The sequence below is a fragment of the Rhamphochromis sp. 'chilingali' genome (genome assembly GCF_963969265.1).
Source record: "Rhamphochromis sp. 'chilingali' genome assembly, chromosome: 11".
In the NCBI taxonomy this organism is placed as follows: domain Eukaryota; kingdom Metazoa; phylum Chordata; class Actinopteri; order Cichliformes; family Cichlidae; genus Rhamphochromis; species Rhamphochromis sp. 'chilingali'.
In genome coordinates, this window is record NC_137938.1 from 17,413,143 (window position 1) to 17,435,378 (window position 22,236).

General features: G+C 40.0%; 1 protein-coding gene across 1 annotated transcript in view; it reads right to left on the reverse strand.

Moving 5' to 3' along the window:
* LOC308406408 (furin-like protease kpc-1) overlaps positions 1 to 22,236 on the reverse strand; it is a gene marked incomplete at its 3' end in the record, with an annotated part of 218,622 nt that overhangs the window by 61,636 nt on the left and 134,750 nt on the right. Inside the window, exons 7-12 of the mRNA XM_080897404.1 lie at positions 16,341 to 16,378; positions 15,646 to 15,713; positions 14,924 to 15,012; positions 11,605 to 11,777; positions 8,274 to 8,489; positions 7,524 to 7,627 (exon numbers count right to left, since the gene is read on the reverse strand). Of these exons, the coding sequence (XP_080753530.1) occupies positions 7,524 to 7,627; positions 8,274 to 8,489; positions 11,605 to 11,777; positions 14,924 to 15,012; positions 15,646 to 15,713; positions 16,341 to 16,378 (688 nt within the window). The remainder of the gene's footprint in view (positions 1 to 7,523; positions 7,628 to 8,273; positions 8,490 to 11,604; positions 11,778 to 14,923; positions 15,013 to 15,645; positions 15,714 to 16,340; positions 16,379 to 22,236) is intronic.

Genomic DNA, 22,236 nt, shown 5'->3' on the forward strand with positions numbered 1-22,236 from the left:
TAATGTGCTGGTACAAGACGAGCAGCAGTTTAAACCTCACTGTCTCATCCCAGGCGGCACATCTTCTGCTTGGACACTTCGCATTAAGATCTGCAGAGCTACATCACAGCTCTAGTTGAAAAGCAGAGAAACTAACACACATGCAGATATAGATTTGCAGAGAAGCACAGAGCTGCCCACATAAACAAGCAAATGCACATAACAGGAGCAAAGTGCACACACACACACACACACACACACACACACACACACACACACACACACACACACACACACACACAAACACATTAATACAGACACATTTCACACAATATAAGAAACACAGTCTATCTCAATGACCCAAAAACATACGCAGATGTATAAACATACAGAGAAACGTATAAACGTAGATACAGCACATCAACTGCTGAACAGTTACACACATATATATACACTGTCTCCACCCTGTGGAGTGTCAGAGTCCAATATTACCCCTGCCACTGTCTTTAGCTCATCTCTATTAATCTCACAGTAGCGAGGCGTGGACTGGCAAGAAGCTCCACGTCGCTCTGTAATCTTCTCTTAATGTGCTGCACTCTAAGCCTAAGTGAACCCATTTGGAGTGACTGTGAGCAGACTGAGATTCCTCCCATGTTATCTGAACAAGTGTTACTAATGGGTTTATCAATTAGGCAAAGTCCAATAACTGCATGCCCGCAATCTCCTTTAAACACACTCCACTAATGTCGCCCTGAGTTCTGTGGTTAATGGGTACATGTGTACACGTGTGTGCTTGTATGATTGCAAGAACCATGACCAGTGCGTATGTATGTCTGCATTTGTGTGATTTATACTTCTCTGTGTGTGCGCGCGAGTGTTTACGCCGCATAAACAGATGAGCGGCTAATATGCTTAACATGCATATTTGGATCTTTGCATAACAAGTTGGGGAATTATACTGTTCAATGTGTGTTTGCACATAAATAAAATCCTTTTACGTATAAAATTGTATCAAAGATATCTCTGTCTCTGTATTCATTGCTTCCTTTTCTAGTGTATAGTCAATATGTATATGCTCCCAGCTTTGAATATTGTATGTGCGATGTATGCATGCATATTTTCTAATGACCAACTCTTTAAATTGTGGGAAAATATATGAAGTATGTTGTTGTTGTTTTAAAGGTGTTAATAGTTAATTTTGTTTTCTCATTTCACAGTAATGTAACTTGATTAAAGTTAGTACACTGGTCATTATTTTTAGTCATGTAGAGGTGGCAATGTTGGTCTCTCAGTTAGTTACTCAGTTGGCTGGTTCAGACTGAAATATGAAAGGAACTATTTGGAAAAAAAGCCGGGTGTTTTTTATATAGTCATCAGCCAGCTTTTTCCTTTAGTCACACCATGACGACATTTTTGTGTCTGAGCAAACAGTATTCAAAGCGATACATAAAGCGTGGTACTCACATTCATGTTCCACTCAGACTGAACAGACTAGAGCACTGCATGATCGCAAAAAGCATGGCAGCCCAGAAAACAGATTAAATCCTCTCTGTTGCAAAACCTGTCAGTGATGTATGAATGAAATAAAGCTAAGAATGAATGTGACTCGCATGTTAAACAGCCAGGCTATCTAAGGTATCGTCTATAAGGCCAATGAGTTTTATAAGCATGTTAATCCCACACGTATCTTACAATATGTATAATAGCAGTATCGTCACATGTAGGTCATTAAAAAAATCCCCTCTTGCTGTGTATGTATTTGTAAGAGGGCATAGATGACACTAACCTTCGCTGGTAGGCATTAATATCGGCGATATCATTGCTGACGATTTGTGTATGTGTGTGTGTGTGTCTGTCTGTCTGTGCATGTGGCACACTGGTTAAGTAAAGACCAATTAGAGTGAGTGGATTCACTATTTTTATGTGCACCAATAAGAATACAGGCTGATTACCCCTTAACCCCCCAGAGAGAAGGTTTTATGTAATATTTGTCTTTTCAATTCAAAGGATACAGACAGAAAGAGAGAATACTGGAAAAGGGAAGATAATAAAGTATTCTAGAAAATGATGAACATGATTTTCATGTCCAAAGTGAAACTGTTATATTGCAGCTGATTAGACACATAATAATCATTTATTTGTGGTCTTTACCATAAGAACAATGATTTTCTTCTGTCTAAGCAACATTTATAAAAAGCCAGCTTTTCAGAAATATTATTATCCAAAGAAAATACACTAATAAAACAGCTGATCGAATGCCGTTATATTCCAGACGGATGCTATTATCAAAATTCAACATATGGCATGAATTTGCCATAAAGCACCTAGAGCTGCAATGCATTGATGGCTAAACTGCCCAAAGAGACAAAAGTGCTTAAGAGATTTTATAAGTTCTTACTTGAGCAAAGGGAGCTAAATGATAAAATTGATCTGATCTGATCTCAGAACAGGTATGACTCGGATTAAAGAGGAGGCAATCCATCTTTCTAGACAGCCAAAATAGTCAACTTGAAATGGATGGACAGAAAGGTGGACAACTGCATGTCCAAACTAGGAGGTGGAATCACAGCAAAGCCCAATCTCCATCTCCTCGTGAGCAAATGGATAGACAGATTGATAAATGGACTGAGAGAAACAGAGATAAAGTGACAGACACGGTGATAAAGTGAACAAACACAGACAGAAAGACTGACAAACAGGATGAGTGAAGAATTGATTTGGTCTCATGGTTCATTGGACAGCCGTCAAAATGGATGGAGGGAGACGGATGGCAAAACAGGCAGACAGGCCAACATAGACACTGACACCTTGACACAGGAACAAGTTGAAGGCTATTCTGAAAGCACAGAAAGCAATCCATAGAAGCTTCTTTATATCAGTACTTAAGAGAGTGCATGACCGCAATGCCAGCAGAAAATCTTCTGTATTGCCAGTCTTGTTTTTTTTGACAGTCATGATCTCTTTTTTGAAAAAAAAAGATCACGACTCCAGGAAAACAATTAATCAATCATGAGGAGTGCAGTTTCAAGACAATTATAGCTGGAGATAACAGAGTGATTGACAGAGGCATAGAATCATTATTAGGCAGCAGTAATGGGTAGATTTTGTATCAATAACCCTGCGTATATGTTCACAATGAGCCAATCTGCAAAAAAAGGTTTAAACTGATGGTATGTGTGTTAATAGTGGAGGTGACAGTTGAATCAAGGATTTGCCTCATATTATAAAGACTGACTGCAACTTGACACAAGCAGCTCTGTGCATTGTAATAAATACTTTGCTAACTTATACATATAGTGGTGTTAGCCAGCTTATGTTAGAGCCTCCTTCATACTCTATGAACTATGCATGTCTGTACCAGATTTCATAGGAATCTCTTCAGCACTAGTTGCGATATTTCAGAAGCACAGTGGTGTACCAACAGGCTAAACACTTTTAATCAACAGTCACGTGGCCAGCATCGCTCGGATGCCGAGACGCATAGTTTGTAGAGCTTGCCGTCTTTCTGCATAGTCGATCGTTGCAGACCTCCAAACTTCACGTGTCCTTTAGATTAGCTCAAGAACAGGTTCGTAGACAGGTTCATTGAAGGTGTTGCCATAGCTGAGCAGCTGCATCCAAGCCTAACATCACCGAGCACGATGCAAAGCATCAGATGCAGTGTGTAAAGGACGCCGCCACTGGACTCTATGGCAGTGGAGATGTGGGCTCTGAAGTGAGGATTCACACTTTTCTGGGTTTGGTGTTTGCCAGGAAAACATTACTTGTGTGACCGCATTGTATCAAGTCCAGAGTTTGGTGGAGGGGGGATTATGGTGTGGGGTTGTTTTTCAGGAGCTTGGTTAAACCCCTTAGTGGAATGAACTCCTAATGCTTTGGCATATCAAGACAATTTTGATATTTCTTGCTCACAACTTTGTTTGGGGATGGCCCCTTATGACTGCGCACCAGTGTACAAAGCAAGGTCCATAAAGACAAGGAGGAGCAAATGTAGTGTGGAAGAACTGACTGGATTGCACAGAGTCCTGACATCAAAATGCCTTTGGGCATTCTCATGAAACATCAGTGTTTGACCTCACAAATGTGCTTCTGGGAAAGTGGTCAAAATTCCCATAAACACACTCCGAAACCTTGCGGAAAGCCTTCCCAGAGAGTTGAAGTAGTTAAAAAGGGTTGGTCAACATCCTATGGATGAAGAATGGGATGTGATGGCAATACAGTGTAAATACACATTACATACAAATTGTCTGCATATACTAAGGCACAGGAAGTTGTGGATGCTATACATTAGACAGGTTGTATCTGATTAATGAAGATAAAATAAAAATACTCTTGAATGTGCAAAAGTGAGCATAGTAGAATATATGGATTTGTGCGTCTGAGGGGAGAAAGAGTGAGACACAGAAAGAGCAAATGTGAGAAAGAGAGCAAGAAAGATATACAGAGAGAGTGAGAGAGAGGACCCAGTTCCATAAAGACGTGAGCAGAATGCAGTTAGTCTGAGCAAGAGAGGTGATATATAGTTTAGTCAGTAGCAGCGGGTCACGACAAAGCCTTTAACAGTAATGTCCTGGGAGTCGTCTCGCCCAGGGGACCCGCGCTCCATTTTACAGCCAAGCGACTGAGACTGAGAACGCTGCAGCATGACAGCTGGAGCAGTAAAGCCGGCCTCTAGTACCATCTATAACATGAAGGAGGCGTAGACGCACCCGATACCACCACAAAACACCAGGCTCGAGGCCACACCGACAGCTGGCGAGTTAGGAGGGATGAAGAATAAGGGGGCTTGGGAAATTGTACGAAGTGGCAGGCAAGACAAAGGAGTGAGAAGAAGAAAAAAGAGTGAGGAGATAAATTTGCAGATTCAGACAAAGGCAAAAAACAAATGCGTAGGAGAAAATAATGATCTACATCAAAGGAGGGACCAAAATAACAAATAGAGGAAAAGGAAGAGAGTAAGGGGGGAAAAAGGTAGGAAAGGATCAGAGGTGTAGAATTTTAATGTAGAAAAACAAAACAGAACACTGTTTATATCTGTTTATGTGTTCCTTTTAGTCGTAAAATCATCCACTAAATGACTCTGTGAATTGTTAAAATCATTAATATAAAGTAAATAAATAACCCCAGCTTTGTTTTGAACGTTTAAACAGTGCAAACAGGCATTGTGAGACAAACTGTATCATATTTTATACAAAACTGATTCTATTATAATAGAAATAATGACTAACAAAATAAATGAAAAGAAGAAAAAAAACTGCTTGTTTGACATAAAGCTAAAAGTTTCACCTAACTGCACCAAACTTTAGCAATAATGATCCTATGTAGGGCTGGGCCATATCATACCATTCACAGTAATACCGGTATAATGTTGGGCAACGATAAGAAAATGAAATATCGCGACAGAATATGGGTAAAACGCGCATGCGCAATGCCTTTGTTTTCATACACAGATGGCGGAAAAAGCATGGCGGAGAATGAGAAGGGCGAAAGTGGATCGTTGAATGAAACGGATGAACCAGAATTGGTTTGTAAAACTGCTGCAGCTTCAGTGGTGTGGAACTGGTTTAGTTTTCGTCCGTCAGATACACAACAAAGCACTATTTTTGGTAGAGCATGCTAGCGGGCTGTCGTTATTACCGTGTTGTTTGGAAAATACGGCACACTTAAAATCAATCCTTTGATTTTTCTAATAATCGACAGTGCCCCTTATAATCCCGTGTGCCTTATGTATGGATTCTGGTTGTGTTTACTGACCTCGAAACGATTTTATGTGGAACACGGCGCTCGAAAATCTGTCAAATGTTTTAGTACGGCTTTGCAAAGCTACGAAGCCGCAAACGCTTGATGGATTGTCGGAGCATTACGGCTACCATAGTCAGGAGCCTTGCGGAGTGATACGTACTGTGCTTCAACATAATATTACCGTATTGTGTGTGTATAACCTCTTTTTAAGTTTTGTGGATATCATACATGGTTATGCTGAGGATATGTCGGCCAATCTCCACTGAAAATGCCTTTTGGTTAAACTGTCAGCAAGGAATTTGCACTGTTAAATTTTTATGTAACTTCAATGCACATAAAAAACAGCTGCTTGTTGAAGTGAAAATAGATTGATGTTTTTTTTTTGGGGGGGGGGGGGGGGGGGGGGTTGCACTAATAAAGTTGTGGAGTTGTAAAGTATTTTGTGTAGTGTCAATTATATCGTCAGTTATATCATTATCGCAAATTTTCAAATGTATATCAGGTCATATCGCCCTGCTCTAATCCTGTGTTTTTATTTTAGAATATTATGCATAAGGTCTTGAGACCATCTGGCCGTCACACCAACAACAATTTTTACTCCATTACTCAGCAGTTGTGAGATGGACCAGCCTATTTTCAAACATAAATACCGTAAAGTTTCACAATGTGTGTTCACAATGTTTGTGACGCACAAATACAGATAGAGACTGTCTATGCTATAGCAAGTGTCAAGACAACAATATTGGCTTTGTGAGATTTCCAAATGGTAAAGCAGTGCGTCTGCCACATACTAACATCAGCCAGCTAGCATATCTGCAAGGGCAATGTTTACACAAGCAAAAAATCCTAGTGTTAGCATGTTAGCATTTGCTAATTGGCAGTGAACTTTAAAAGAGGTTGTTAGCAATGCCTTTACCGATACTGAACAAATGCAGATGTTGGGTAAATGGATCACAACGTCATCAGGACATTCTGACTGGGCCTGGGCCTCTGTAAATCAGCATTCAGTTAAAATTTAAAGAGGCCTAGTCAGAGAAAATGTCCTCAAACAAAGGTCCGAAATATCATGCATTTCCATGCGCATGATAATTTAGTGTAATATATTTGAAAGTAGTCTAACAGTTTAATGTCTGTTTCCAGGGTTTTAACTGGTTTTAAAGTAAAATAAATAAAGTAGGATTCAACAATACATCAATGTGTGCTGCTATTAATAAAATATTAAAGTAATAATAAAATGTTCTTTCCCTATTTTGAGTAAAATAATGTTTACAAGCAAAAATAAATAACATAGTTTTTGAACAATTAGTTTCTAGACAAAACTCTTCTTGCTCCCTATCTGTTTTCCTGACTTACTTCATCTGACTTCTGCATCTCAGAGTTTTCTGTTTTCACACATGCTCTGAATAAATGATTTCATTGGCTGAGTAGCATCATGTGGGATAAGTTAGAATGTACACGATTGGTCGGTGTAAATAACTTAACCCTTGCACAGATTAAAATAACCATACCGTAAATAATTATAAAAAATTGTCAAAATGTAGTAATATGTCTAGATCCGTAAATAAGAGCATCTGGGTCTGGACCGTGGTCTGCCTGTTGCTAACCTGAGCTATTGATGAACAAATCAGCAGTGAACATGTGACCTGCAGGGGGTGCTAAATGAAAGATCTGATGATCGCAGGTGTTATTAGGATTCACTATATAGGCAGCACAAAATTAATCCTACATAAATTAACACGATGTGAAATTCAATTTTATATCATTATTTGATTGTAGAATAAGTAGGAAGAAAAAAAACTCACTTTACTTCTAAGGCAAGAGCCAGAATCGCTGCAGCAATCGGAGCAGCACTGGATGTTCCTGGAAAGTGTGTGACACATCCATCACCAATGTTGGTCACAGTCACCTGGAGGAATCACAAAGGAACTAATTTTACATGATATATTATATTACATGTACCAGTATATATGCTGCAAAGGGGAGGTGCACGTGAGCTGTTTGCAGCTAATTAAGCCATTACTGGTTCCACACTATAGCAGCTACTGTGTCAACAGCGGTTCTTCTGTCATTAGAACACGTCAACACAATTTAACAGTAACAAAACAACTGCATTCTGGTCTAACCACCTTCTAATGTGAGGTGGTAAAGGGCAGACCTCCCTGCAGACGAGGGTGATATCACACTGATAAAATTGGCCTTTCTGTTTCTGTAGCTGGCGCTGGATTTGTTCCTGGCTTTTCAGTGTTACCTCCGCCATCAACACCTCTGCTTCTTCCTCTCTCTTTCTCAGCCACTACAGCCACGCTTTACCTCCAATTAACACTCGTTGGCTCCTGCGTGTCTGCATGTGTGTGCCCAGCAGTCACCTAGGTCATTTGGCAAGTCTCTATAAATACCACACCAGTGGCTGCTCTTTAACAGGCTTCTTACAGCTCACAGGAGCCAAAGATCAGGGCTGCTGGCACTGATGTGCACACATACACATACTGTATATACATTCATTAATGATAAATACTGTTGTTAGATGTGTTGGGAGGTACACACACACTAACCAAAGGTAATGAGCTTCCCACGCTGGTCCCTGTCAGAGTGACGGCCATCACTCCAGGGCAGGGCTCTCCAAAGAAGGTGGGCTTCCCAGTTTGAGTGACGGCGCCGATGGCAATGTTGTAGATGGAGTTAACATATCCATCTGCACCGCAGTGGTCATGCTGCATTCCACCATTACCTGCCGCCCACACATAGATGCTGCCCTTCCCACCTCGGCCCTGAGAAAACAAACAGTGGGATGTCAAAGAGAATGAAAAAAAGAAAGATCTCACATACTAACAAAAAACTGTATTTATATCTAAAACAAACGTTGTCAACAAATGTTTTATTGGAAAAGCTGTTATTGTTTTATGTGTACAACATATGTAAGTCTTTCATAAAATATCTTTTAAGCTGTTTGCTTTGTAGCTATTTTGATGGGTTTTGTCATTTGCATCCCAACAAACTTTCCTTTAAATTCTAGCACTGAAAGCTAAAGCACAATGCAAGCTTTACAATAACATACTGTTACTCCAGCTATGTGGTAGTAGTACTGTTTTTATTTTTCCTATCATAATGTAACATGGACAGTTTGTTCCTGTAATATGTATTATCATTTTATATGTATAAAAACCCATGTACCCTGAATTCAGACTAGTCTTTCTTGCACTTTTTTATATACATGGTAAAGGGAATACTGCATTCACAACACACTCTGATGATGAAACTAGCCAGATGTGATAAATTGCTACAACAATCTACAAAAGTCATAGGAGTCCATTGCTGGCTTATGCTAGCTTGGCTTTTTGTGAAAAGTTGTTCTCAAAAAATGCAAAAAAAATTTCAGTCTTGATGTTTTCCAACAAGAAAAGGCTAAAACCAAGATTCTTACAGTTCTCAAGAGAATGCAGCAGGAGGGAAAATGTCATGGTTTGATCCAGAATATGAAGCTGTATCCCGATCGCATACGTACATATTTCAAGATGTCAACTGGGACCGTTTGAGCTCTTGTTCCCAGAGTTGGGACAACATCTGAGGAGTCATGACCCAGACCAGTGTCTAGCTGTGTGTCTAAGTTAAAACAATATTATTTTACCATTTTTATATTCTGTACTGGTGCAAAATTTGAGCTATGAGTGCACTTTTTCCGGCTGAAAAAATGAATGCCGCAGATTCATTCAGCAAACTCACGTAGTCAAAATATTCTCACAAAACTTTACGTGTCTGGTGTTTAAAGGCCTTAGCAGAACCCAGTGTAATGAAAATACCATCACATTATAATGAGATTATGTGCTGCTTACTGCCCAACTGTCCATGGTCCAACCCACATGGTCCCTTGAGTTGCTACATTTTATGTCTTCTTTTTGGTGTTGTCGCATCCTGTGCTAAATTTAGGTCTTTTTAATGCAACATTTTTAATGCCTCATGAGGCGACTAAAATTTTCCTCAAATACTATTTTTTCCTCAAAGGCATCAGCACATGAACCTTCACAAAGGACAGTGTAAGGAGCAGCTCTCACAGGGCATCACTAAGACCAAAACAACTCAAAGCTGAAGCAGTGAAGAATAAATTAAGAAATATATTTTCTGTGGTGTCCACTTGATCTTGAAAGCCAGTACACCACTGAAAATCAGGCTCATTAACTTGTGAAAAAAATGCTGAAACTGAGGGACAGCTAGTAATTTAGTTCTTTTTTTAGAAAGAGTTTGTGGAAAAGGGGAAACATTTGAAACAAAAGGCCTCATCCAGATTCAAACCAGGAAGTTACCATTATCATCCTTAACCCTTAGTTTGCTAAAAGAGCACACTTTTACTGCAATATTGTCTTCAGAGGATGATAATCCTTTTTAAGAACCCAAAACATTGAGGAACCAGGATTAAAGTTACTCACATATGCTTGAAAATCAGTAAGCAAACCGTGTTTTGAACATTTTATCATAGAACTGTGTTTCCAGAGTCAAGAGTGAAGTTGTGCTTAAATTCTGTTCTTCGATCTTGGTTTATGGCACCAAAAAAACTGTAGTGCAGCAGCTGTATAAACATTTCTTGTGCTGTTTACTGAAGCTTAAAACTAAGACTTGTGCAAATAAATCCTTTACTGGCTTAGAAATTAGACTTACCGCTGAAGAGAATAACATTTCAGCTAAATTATGAATTGGTGATACTGGACATTGACGTTGTTGCCTTGGTGACAGGCACTTTCAAAGGAAATATAATTAAAAGCAGTTTTCTACTTTTCCAGAGCGGTAAAGAAGTAGCGAAACAGAGAAAACCAGAGCACATGGAAGATGTGAACAGGAAACACAGAATCTAATAACAGCAGTGCAATCTACAAGTACCCAAGAAGAAGTTTGACTGAGACAAGAGAAGATGTAGCCTCTAGCGCTATAAAAAGACGTGAAGCCAGTGGGCAAGTATCTTAACCCTGCATTATTATTCATTGCCACCAGGGGGGCAAAACCTGTGGTTTGGTCTCATGGAAATCTATGGAAAACCAACTCTCTGTCCTGATCTCTATAAACACTTTCCTGATTAGTTTATGGGTTATGGGCTCCTAAATTTGGGTTATCTACATATTAGAAAGGAGAATTGTCCAGGGTATGACATGTCAGTCACAAGTCATTAGCCAATGAGAGTGCAGCTTCACAGTCACCGTGCTTGTCACATCTGGTTTCAAAATACCAAGATGGTGACTGTGAAAATGCTCATGTGAAGGATTCAAAACTGGATGTTACAAACCAGCGAGCAACGCCATGATCGCTATATCCGTCTTTCTTTAAGTTTAAATGATGTCCCTGTGAATGCCAGGACCCAACATATCCCAGAAGAACACGGTCTCTAGAAGACTAGTGTTATTCTAGTCATCTGTCATTAGTTTCAGTGTCGTGGCTGATCAGTGTATTTTTTGTGTGGGAGGTCATGCTCTTACTGTCTATATGAACAAACAAAAATAGTCACATGTATTGGAAGTGAATACCAAATAAATGAAAGGCCTGGATTACAACACACACACACACACACACACACACACACACACACACACACACACACACACACACACACACACACACACACACACACACACACACAATATTCATCTAAAAAACAAAACAAATAGTCTGTTTTGGAGCAGTCTGACTATGTGGCAAAAGTAGCAGATTGACTTTGTTACAGTACGTGTCATGAACGTACTCTCCGTAAGATATAAATAAATAAGGAAATGAGGATTTAAATCTGGCTAGGAAATCTGAACACTCGACATTTTGTCCTTCCAATCCCAGCTCCACTGACAGTGTGACTGTCGGCTTTACATCTGACAGACAGCAGTGTGAACTTAGAGATGAAAGCTGTGCCTTGTGAGCTCCTAGCCGGAGGGCTTGCTCTGTCAGGCTCTGCGGCCCGTCCATCTCGGCCCCGTCGTCCCTCGGGCCCCAACTGCAGACGTAGATGTCGATGAAGTGGATGTTGAAGGTCAGAGCTGTGGCCTCCATGGCATCCGTCACAGAGCCATCCAACAGGCGGATACCTGGTCACATCGAAAAGGTCACAGAGATCAGAGTTTGGAGGAAGGCTTGTGCAAAATGAAAAAAAAAAAGGAAATAGAAAACAACACAAACTATAGCTATATCTCATCCCCTCACTGTCGATATATTCACATTCCTCTGCATTTACTGATTGATACTTTCTGACCACCATTATAAACTGAATACAATGATTAACGTATGTCTCAAAAGAAGTTACTTCATCAGTTTAACTGTGAAATAAGAGTTTGTGAAGCTCAGTACTTGCAGTGCAACTGTGTCTGCAGCAGCCATGAACTATTATAATGTAATGTCAGTGGACAGAGAAGCTACAGTGAGAGTGAGATTTTTCTTCCATTTGCCCCGAGGGACCCTGGGGGGTGTCACCCCAAGTTAGCATGCTATCAAAGCTGAGAAAAGCAGCCAAAAACATCCCAGTATATACAACCTACAGGGTGAAACTATGGATTACTTCACTTTACCCAACATTCGGTAAATCTGCTACTGGAAAGTGTGGAGTGTCAGCACTGCACAAGTTATCAACTGTTTTAAGATTTCTGATCGCAAAACTGGAGTACATTTATGTGGGGGTGGGTCTCATTTAGGACTGCAATCACTGATATATTTTTTAACTAACATTTAAATAGTGTATCATAACATTTTAAGCTGATGTGGTCCCTCCCACATCCAACAGATAAAGACTCACATTAATATTTATATACATCTTGAATCTAAATCCAGTATTCACCATCTTTTTAGTTCCTGCATGTCTCACTTTTAGCAAGTAAATGCTCACCAGCTAATCTCTATTTGTGTGAAAAAAAACATACTTAATCTTTTTTTTTTTTTTTACTGAGAATGGCAGCTTTCAAAAATAAGTATACATTTTATTCAACAATTTGATAATGGGTTAAGAAGATTAATGGATGGATGGATGGGGATTTGAAAATAAATGTCATGTTTGAAATAATACTTCAAATAATCTCTCTACTATCGTGTTGGTCGTCACAGCTACTGTCTACCTGTGATGCAATTAAATTTGGAGAACTCAAATCCCTAATACGGCCAGTTGAAGTGACAGGGTCAGACATTGTGAAAGAATCCGATAGAGAAAATTTTTAATTGCATTAAATGTGTGATTTTTTTTTCTTTTTGATTTGCAGTAGAAACTATACAGTAATTAATCCAAACCACAAGTCAGATGTGCATTTAGGTTTCTGCTGCTTGTTGCATAAATTCTAAACAGTGGATGTGTCCTTTGTAATTGTAGCTTGACAACATCACTCCAATTAGAGACTGTGGATAGAACAAAAGACTGCTGTCATTAGATGGCAGCGACTAGAGACAGTGGAGTAAAGGAAGGTTTACAGGAAAAAAAGTCTCTTTCTTATTTATTAGACCTGGCTAGCATTAAAGAGTTGTTTTTTTACATTAAGAAATGGAGTTTCTGTGCTGAGATGTTAATATGCTCAAGAGCTGGGATATCTGACGAAGCAACTTTTCAGAATTAGGTCGTTGGAGAGGCATAGCCAAGAACCACATGTATTCAGCTTAGCATCTATTATTGCATGTACAGTCAGTTTAGATGAAAAATACATGTTTTCAGATGGAATAATGCACATTTTCTAAGGTTTTGAAAAGTTTGTGTGGTGACTGTGATGAAAAACAAGAACACAAATCGTCAATACAAACACTACAAACAGAGGCAAAGAACTTCACTTAGCCAGCTGTGTGACAGCTCAAGTCAAAACATGCATCTTTCATGCAGGTCTTGCCCCTTCGTCTCCTGTGTGCCATACAGACTGTTTATGAGTCAGAATCAAATGGAACCAACAAAGCAAAATCGAATCTAACTGTGGGAAGAAATTCGTGCTCTCGCTCCGTCAAACTGTTTTTCTTTCGCTCTCTTTTTTGCATGAGACGCTCATCTGCCTGTGACAAACGAGGACGGGTCAGAGATTAAAGATCACAGAGCAGAGTTCAAATGCCAGAGTTCAACTGAGGGATTCCTCTTCTCATTTTCTCTATTTCGTGCTGATGCCATCGCTGCATTAAACTCAGTTTGAGTCATTTAGGATCTGAGAGCTGCAGGAAGTGTTCTTATTCAAACACATTATGTACTCCTCATTAACTTGTGGGTTACAGCACTCTTGGTAAACCCTGTAAAAATCTTTGATTTCACAACGGGAAAATGGGCAATCTTATGTATTCAGTTCATTCATCCTTTTCCGATGTTACTACCAACACTAAAAAAGCCATTACACTAAAAAATGAGCTGTTAAATAGGGGCAGCATGCCTGAATAGCACCCAGTCAATATGTAGTGACCTGTATTCGCATAAACCTAAAGCCATGTTCACTGTAAATATATACACAGGCGTTGAAAATTTATACCGACAAGGAAAACTTCACTGTGAAAATTTGGCACGATTTCCTGAGATTTTCTGCCACATTTTACAGTGTTTCTGCTCGACATTTTAATTTTCACCTAAACCAAACATAAAATCAACCGTTTTACTCAGCATCATTTCCATTTGCATCTGGAAATGATGCTGAGCATTTTTCTTTTCTCTCAAAAGTAATTCAGCATGTGGATGTGATATTTTGGTTTTTGGAATATTTGTTACTTTCGAGTTTCTGCCAGTAAAGGTGAGTTTGAATTATTTATCATTTCATAATAAAGTAAGTGAGACCTTGTAAAGTTAGAGCAGGTGTATTATGCATGCAGGGTTTTTCCTCCAAAGAGGTTTTAACCACAGGCAAAGAAAAATCACAGCATTGTGCTAAAATTATTTCCTTTCCTCTTTTTTTGTAAAAACTAGTGGTTTATAATTGGTCAGAAATGAATAGATTTCTGTTAGATAAGGTGCTGGCCCTACTGTCAATCCCCAAAGGTATACTGAGCACCACTAAAAAACCCTTTCTTCTGTCTTTACCAATAGAGCTGCACAGCTGTCCTAAAGTCACAAAGCATGCATTTTTCATCAAGTAAACGAATAATATTATTAATAATAATAATAATATAGCACCAATGTAGTATAACAAGTGTTTTAAAAACTGCTTCTTATGCCATGTCCTCGTTTTGGCCAGTGCAGCACACCCACAATGCACTGCCTCCTACGGTCTTTTTAAGGCTGTATTGTTTTCCTCACCTCCAATCCTGGCATTGAAGGCGATGCCCACACCACAGTAGGAGTTGTTGGCCTCCATGGCAACTTCCCCTGCACAATGGGTACCGTGACTGAGACAGAGGGGGAATAAGATGTTAGCCACATACAGAGACTAAATAAGCTGAGATGAGCGTTTTCTTTTTTGGGGAGGGGTTTTAGCCTGAGCACACGCAGTAATTATGGCATCTCCTCAATATGATTGGCTCACATTGTCAGAAAAGAACACTAAGATACTGGATGTCTCACCTCCAATAATCAAAGCATGAAAAAAACAGGTAATATGTTGTAGGTTGACACCAGACACGTGCAACGATTTAGTTTTGAAATCTTTAATTAGCAAAAAGAGAAATTGACCTTGATATCATGTCTTGAGCTACAGTTAGTCAGTTAAGCTTTTTCATGAAATGACAGCAGCAGACTTCCAGTGTAACATGATAGATCTCTGATTTCAGACAGGCAAACTCAAGATTCTCACATTCTAACCAACGTCCACTGATTCTTTCTCTGTGAGAGGACAGCTGTCGCTTGTTGCAGCCAGTTAAGCTAGTTTTAGGTCCAAGAATTAGCTCGGTTGCTTAGCTTGAATGTTTGCGTCTCACGTTAGGGCCACTATACACGACGTTTGATCAGTTTCCTGGTTTTGGAAGGGAGAAATATAGGGATCGGATATCTAGAGGTAAGAGTAAAAGGACAGGAGTCATTACCTATTCTCCTCATTTCTGACAGGCATGGGATCGTGAGATGCACGCAGGTCAAAACTGGCACGGGCCTCCTGGAAAAGCGAGACAGAAAACAAATGCGGAGTAGTGTACGACAGCATAACCCTCAACACAAAACATCAGGATGACATGACAGGAAATGAAGCAATCCCATAAAAAACTCTCGATAGTGGCACTTGAATTAGACTGTCAACATTTTTCTTCTGACTGACGGCAATCACTGTCACTGAGGAGATGCTGCTGCGTGTCGGTGTGGTTTATGTGTGTGTGTGTCATAAAAGTGAACATGTTTGAATGACTTGTTTGCCAGTGTATATAGGCATAACGGGAGGAGGATGTCTTGGCAGCAGACTGTACAAGAGAGCAATTATGTATCTCCCTCTCTCTCTCTGCAGCCAGGCTTATCCATGCCAGACAATCTGCTGTGACAAAGTACAAGTTGGCCTGCACGCTTCAAACTGCCTATAGGATTATAAATGACAAGGCAGGAGTAAACAACGCTGCCACTTCACATATGCTTTATGGCCAGCCAGTGTAACACCAGCCTCGCAGCTTTATAACTATATGAAACTTTTATTGTCTCATCTTTTAACGAACAGAGAAGCAACTCTAGCTGAGAGAAAAGCCTCTAAGATAATGCTCAAATTCATTTAAGGCACATTGATTTTGAGTTTACTCACAAAGTTTTTCTTTAGGTCCTTGTTTGTGTGATCTAAACCTGGAAAAGAAAACAGAAAGAATATGATGGATTTAGTTTTGCAAGTAATTTTTCTGGTTAAAAGTGTATTTCTTATATTAGATCAGCACAGACCTCAATTTCTCAGTCAGTCAATATCATGGTACTTACAGTCATGTCAAAAAGAACGTGCGCTCTCTGTCAATACTAAGGATTTACATATGTAAACACGATGTTCATCTGTGGTGATGCACATCTTCTCATTTATTTATTTAACAAAAGGCTTTGCAGGCATTTGTTTTTCTACAAAGCTCTCTTAAGGTCCTGCCACAACATTTCAATCAGGTTGAGCTCTGGACTTTGACTGGGCCATTGCAACACCTTGTTACTCCCCCCCCCAAAACCATTCTGTTGTAGATGTGCTGCTGTGAGTGGGATCATTGTTTTCAGTTCTGCTCCTTGGCATCGTGTGAACACACACCTGAATGTTTCAGACCAGCAAACTGCCAAAACATCTGCTTTTACAGAAATGATCACATAGTTAATCACTGCATTTGATTAGGCAGCACCTGGATGTAACTAAATAATTGTCAACTCACACACTGGTTGTCCATTATTGTTAAATTATCACATGTAACATGTCAACGTTGTTCATCTGAGGTTCTATTGAAAAAAATTATAGAACCTACCAAGAACCAGATTATTTTTTGCCGTGTCTTAAATAAAAGAGGTTGCGCTTTCTTATTACAATGACTGTATCCTGTAATTCTTAACACTTCTTATTTTCTGTACTTCAGTGAAGGTCTGAGAAGGCAAAGGTGATGTTTCTCCTTGTCTATACAAGCTGTATGTTCAGAACACAAACTCATGTGATGACTCATTTCTAAGAAGCAGACTGACATCAACTGAGTCATCTCCAAAGTTAACATAGTTCCTGTCTCTGAGCTCACTTATACAGAGTGGTGGGCACAGACTATATGCCGGAGCTGCATAGACAGAACACATTTTACTCTGACCCTCTGAGGTTAACAAGTGAAAGTCCACTTAATGGTGTTTATATGAAAATAAAATGTAGAGGAAAATTCAATGAATACAAGGCAGAGAGCAAATGTGCGTCAGGAACTGAGACAATTAATGATCAACCCCAATATGCTTAAAGAGATCGCTTCCTCATTTTTAATGCCTGGTGCATTGGATAAGTGCACTTTTTATTTTATTACATTCTGTAAAGCAGTGCTGTTTCAAGTCATTGCAACTTGCTGTGTGGTAGACAGGTTATTAAAATTTTGAATTTTGAGTGCTCCACTAATTGGTGCAATTAATTTGCCAGAGTGTAGTGGTGAAGTCCATTTTTTAAAATCAACTTTTGTCAAGACCCGTGTTTTGTACGACAAAGCTTCGCACATGATTGATGAATGAGTGAACGAGTGACTGGGGGCAGAACAATCCAATCCACCAAATCCATTTGTACTGCCGTCCTTTTGATTTCTTATTCTTTTCTCTTACACTACACCTTTCTTTGCATCTTTTCATCATAGTCTCTCAACATCAGTTGCTTTTTGCTGGCTTGCCCCCTCCCATCGCCCCTCCTCTTCTCCCACCCCATCCACCGCCACCACCTCCATCTCTGCAGCATCAGGGCTCCTGTGGTCTCAGCGAGAGACAAACGAATGAGGGCCCCAGGAGGGCCGCGCCTGCTCTGCCACACATCACTCACTCTGTCTCTCAATCACACACACACACACACACACGCGCACACACACGCGCGCACACACACACACACACACACACACACAGGACCTGCCAGCCTTTGTCCCATGCAGGCAGTGCCTCCGGGTTGTCATGGTAACCTGCAGTCGGTCTCGCTGTGGAGGCCTGATTGTGTTGAGCTCAGGCGGGATGGAGCCTTGGGAGGGTGAAGCCTCATTGGAGCCTGCCATACTGTGCCATGCTGAGCTATGCCGTGCCAGGTCAACCTGCTACATCCCATATATAAGCACTGATTCTTTATTCTCCCCTGTGCGCTACTTTTCAATTGCCACAAATGAGTTTCACCTCAAACCAAGACCTTGCTAAAAGCCAGGAGACAGAGACAATAGGAATCAAATACTGGGCTAGAGCCATTTATTTGACTAGAACTGCCAATCCAGAAATACTGCATTTCACTTTCAGACTGATGACATGCAAAAGCAAAACTTGGAGCCAGTTTCATTTCAGGTTTTACCCAGAAAAACCTTAATTGTGTGTTTATTTGTTTGTTGGCTAAAAAATACACTCCAGGTACAGTGCGCTAAGTCTTCTGAACCAAAGTGAAGAAAAAAAGGAAAACTAAGAAATGTCATTTATTAAAATTCTTTCCTGAGTTAAGATTGTTTTGTCAAACTATTTCTAACCACAGTTAGTGAATTGTTGAACAAGGTGACACGGAACAAACGCAAAACAGAAAAATATAAATAAATAAAACATATGTGATTTTTTTTTTCAACCTCATGAGAACAAGAGAAAGATCTCCCTGGCAGACTTTCCTCTTGCCTGAGCCAATTTGGCTTTCCACACTGAAAACGAGGCCAAAAGATGATGCTGAGGAGGTTATTGCTGATTTAAAGTTTAAGGTGTGTTCAGTAATACTATGGTCCAATAAAATATCATCACATAGAATTAAAGAGCTATGAGTTTGTTTTTCTCAGTAACCCCACATCGTGCTATTTTTTTTTGTCTCAATTCCCTAAATTTCATCACCAGCGAAATCAGGAGAATCTAACTTAGCTTCTGCTCAAACTGATCAATTTTAAAGCTCAGAATCTCCGAGCTTTGATGCTTTAAGATGCTACTGATCATTTAAAAAGCACCAAAATATGCTGAAAGAACTCAGAAAGCACTGATCTATATAACCATGACTATGGTCAGAGAAGAGAACACCACGTGTTGATCTGCTCAACTCAGAATAGGAAGCTGTAGTTCACACGGACTCAACAAAATAGAAGACTGGAAAAATGTTGCCTGGTCTCAGTCGTCACTTCTGCTTTGACATTCAGATGGTAGAGTCAGAATTTGGCATAAAGAAAGCAGAAACATCAATCCCTCCTGCCATGCATTAATAGTTCAGACTGCTGGTGGTGTAATGGCACACTTTGGGCCCCTATAGTACTGGCTGAGCATCATTTAAACACCACAGCCGAACTGAGAATTGTGGCTGACGCTGACCATGTCTATCTCTTTATGACCACAGTGCACCCTTCTTCTGATCGCTGCTTCCAGCAGGATAATGTCACAAAGTCAGATCATCTCCAACTGCTTTCTCGAACATGACAATGAGTTCTCTGTACTTAAATGGCTTCTATGTTAAACGTTTCCAGAGGAATTAATGTAGGGAGTTCAGCCTAGTACTAGCAAGATGTGACTTAGAAAGTGACCACTGACTGTATACCATGATCTTAACATGAAGGGGAAGGAGGAAAATTTGTCTGTCAACATGGAATCAAGAGTGTGAAAATATTAGAATGGACAGTTTGGAAATGCAGCTCAAAAAGCAGTGCAAAGCTGCTGTTACCACAAGTGAAGAGAATGACTTTTCTGCAGGAGGCAACAGAGCTTGTTTTATTAAGAGTTCATATTTGTTTCATCTCAATTATAAGAGAGACTCCTTGGTGTGCATTCATGCATGTTCTGACTGCGTGTCAGGAACTTGCAAAAAGACAATCGCATCGAGTCACGTCAGCATTTAAAGGCTGACACCATCACTTCAGCAAGTTTGTGATGGAGATATCTTTGGGAATTAACGTCAAGCTGTTCAGGGGGGAACAAAGTAACAAGTGAGGAAAGGACGAAGGGAGGAGGGGGTGAGGGGGAAAATGACTGGAACTATACAATCTCCACTTAAATACTCCTTAGAGTATGTGTGACTATCATAATTACAGGATGTTTTGGCATATAACAGGCATGTATATAAGATGATAGTTTGAAGAGGCTTACAAATAAAATAGTATTAAAAATATAGACTGGAGGGCACCAGTTTAGCTCACAAGTTGAGAAGGTCGGGTGGTGTTAGCTTCTTGCTAGCATCAAGTTGGAATAATTGACAAAGTATTTAACAAGTTTTATAAATTGTAATAATAACTTATGGCTAATATCAGTGCAATAAGATGCAGAATCGCCTGTTCCTGCCTAACTTCTCAGCTAAGGCTTTTGTGCTCGTGCACACATCAGCACAGCAGTCACATCAGTTATTTGTCATGCTAACTAGGTAGCCAGAGAGAGTTTGTAAGTAAATGTGACCTTCAATTAAACACATTTGTTGCTACAGTAGCATGAAATAACTGGCTAACTACTGTTATCTTGGAAACCTGTATCTGGGCTAAATCGACTTTACTATTTCACCAACTGCACTGTAAAAACAAAATTGTAATATAAAAGTATTTTACTGTGTATTCTTCTAGAATATCATTAAATTTACATCAATAGACTGTGATTTTACATTTCAAATGTAAATTAACGTAAAATCACTGTAAATGTAATAAAACATAATTTTCTTGTTTTTTAAATGTATTTGTCTGTACATTTGCACATTTAGATTGTTAAAATACATTCACAAATGTATCAGAATTTCACAAATATTTGTCCGTTATTTGAAAGATTGAACTGTTAAATTCAAATGTAATGCTATGGAAAAATATATAAAATGATTCTTATAAACTTTTGGCAGTTGGCAGTTGGCCTTGTGATCAGAAGGTTGCCGGTTCAAGCCCCGGCTCGGACACTCTCGGTCATTGTGCCCTTGGACAAGACACTTCACCTACCACCTACTGGTGATGGCCAGAGGGGAATTATAAAGTGGAATTGTAAAACGCTTTGAGGGTCTCAAAAAGCGCTATATGAATGCAATCCATTATTATTTAAACCAACTGTTAACTGTATATTTCTGTACATTTAAGTATTTTTATTCATATTGCCACATTCATTGACCTTGTTTATAGGTAATTTCATTGTTTAATCACATTAAAATGTTCCTAATTTAATGTTTAAAAGCACTTGAAAAAGGCAAAATTCCATGTAAAATTAGGGCAACAAACTTTTTAGGATTTTTTTTTTACGGTGTGGACCCATGTCCTCATTTTAGGTTTGACAGCGTTTTAGTAGGTAAAAGTGAATGCTTTGACGTGAACTGAGCTGCGGTTTGGGGAATGCCTCGAAGCGGACTGGCGATGGCTCCCGGGCCTGGCAGATCCCCCATGCACTAAATAGAAATGAACAAGTTAAAGATTTGAATACAAGGAGGGAGGGAGGCTGGGGCACGTAAACGGGAATGAACTGGGGGAACCTATATACATGACAACCGGAAGGAGCGTGTTTGGAGGCGTGGTCCTGCTCCTGAAATTCGGATGAATAATCTCCAATTATGTCATGACCCTGTGCCTTCTCGGCTGACTCTGTATGGCTACAAGTGTTTTTGTTGTGCTGCATCTCTCTCTCTCCCCTGCACTGCGCTCTACCGGGGCGGAGTCATGACGGCTCCAGCCCCTGGCTCGGACACCTGCAAGCAATCATCTCACTCACTTCTTAAGGCGGCTGCTGAGAGTGCTTCCTCGCTGGATTATTGTGTAACACTCGTCAGTGTCATCACCTATCTGAGCCGTTTTTCGAGTTTCTGTCGTGCCACTACTTACCTGCCTTTCCTCTCTGTGCCAGGATTCTCGCCAGCCTGAGGACCGCCGTTGGTGAGCTAAAGCCGGAGTCCGAGCTACCTGAGCTTCAGTGGATTTTGTACATAGCCCTCTTCTTCCCGTGCCTGTGCTTCCCGGAGACCCTCTTCCTGTGCCCCCTCACCTGTATATATTCGCATCTGGTGTCTGTGTGTGTAAATAAATCACGAACTTAAGTGACGGTCTGCCTCCGAGTCCCTC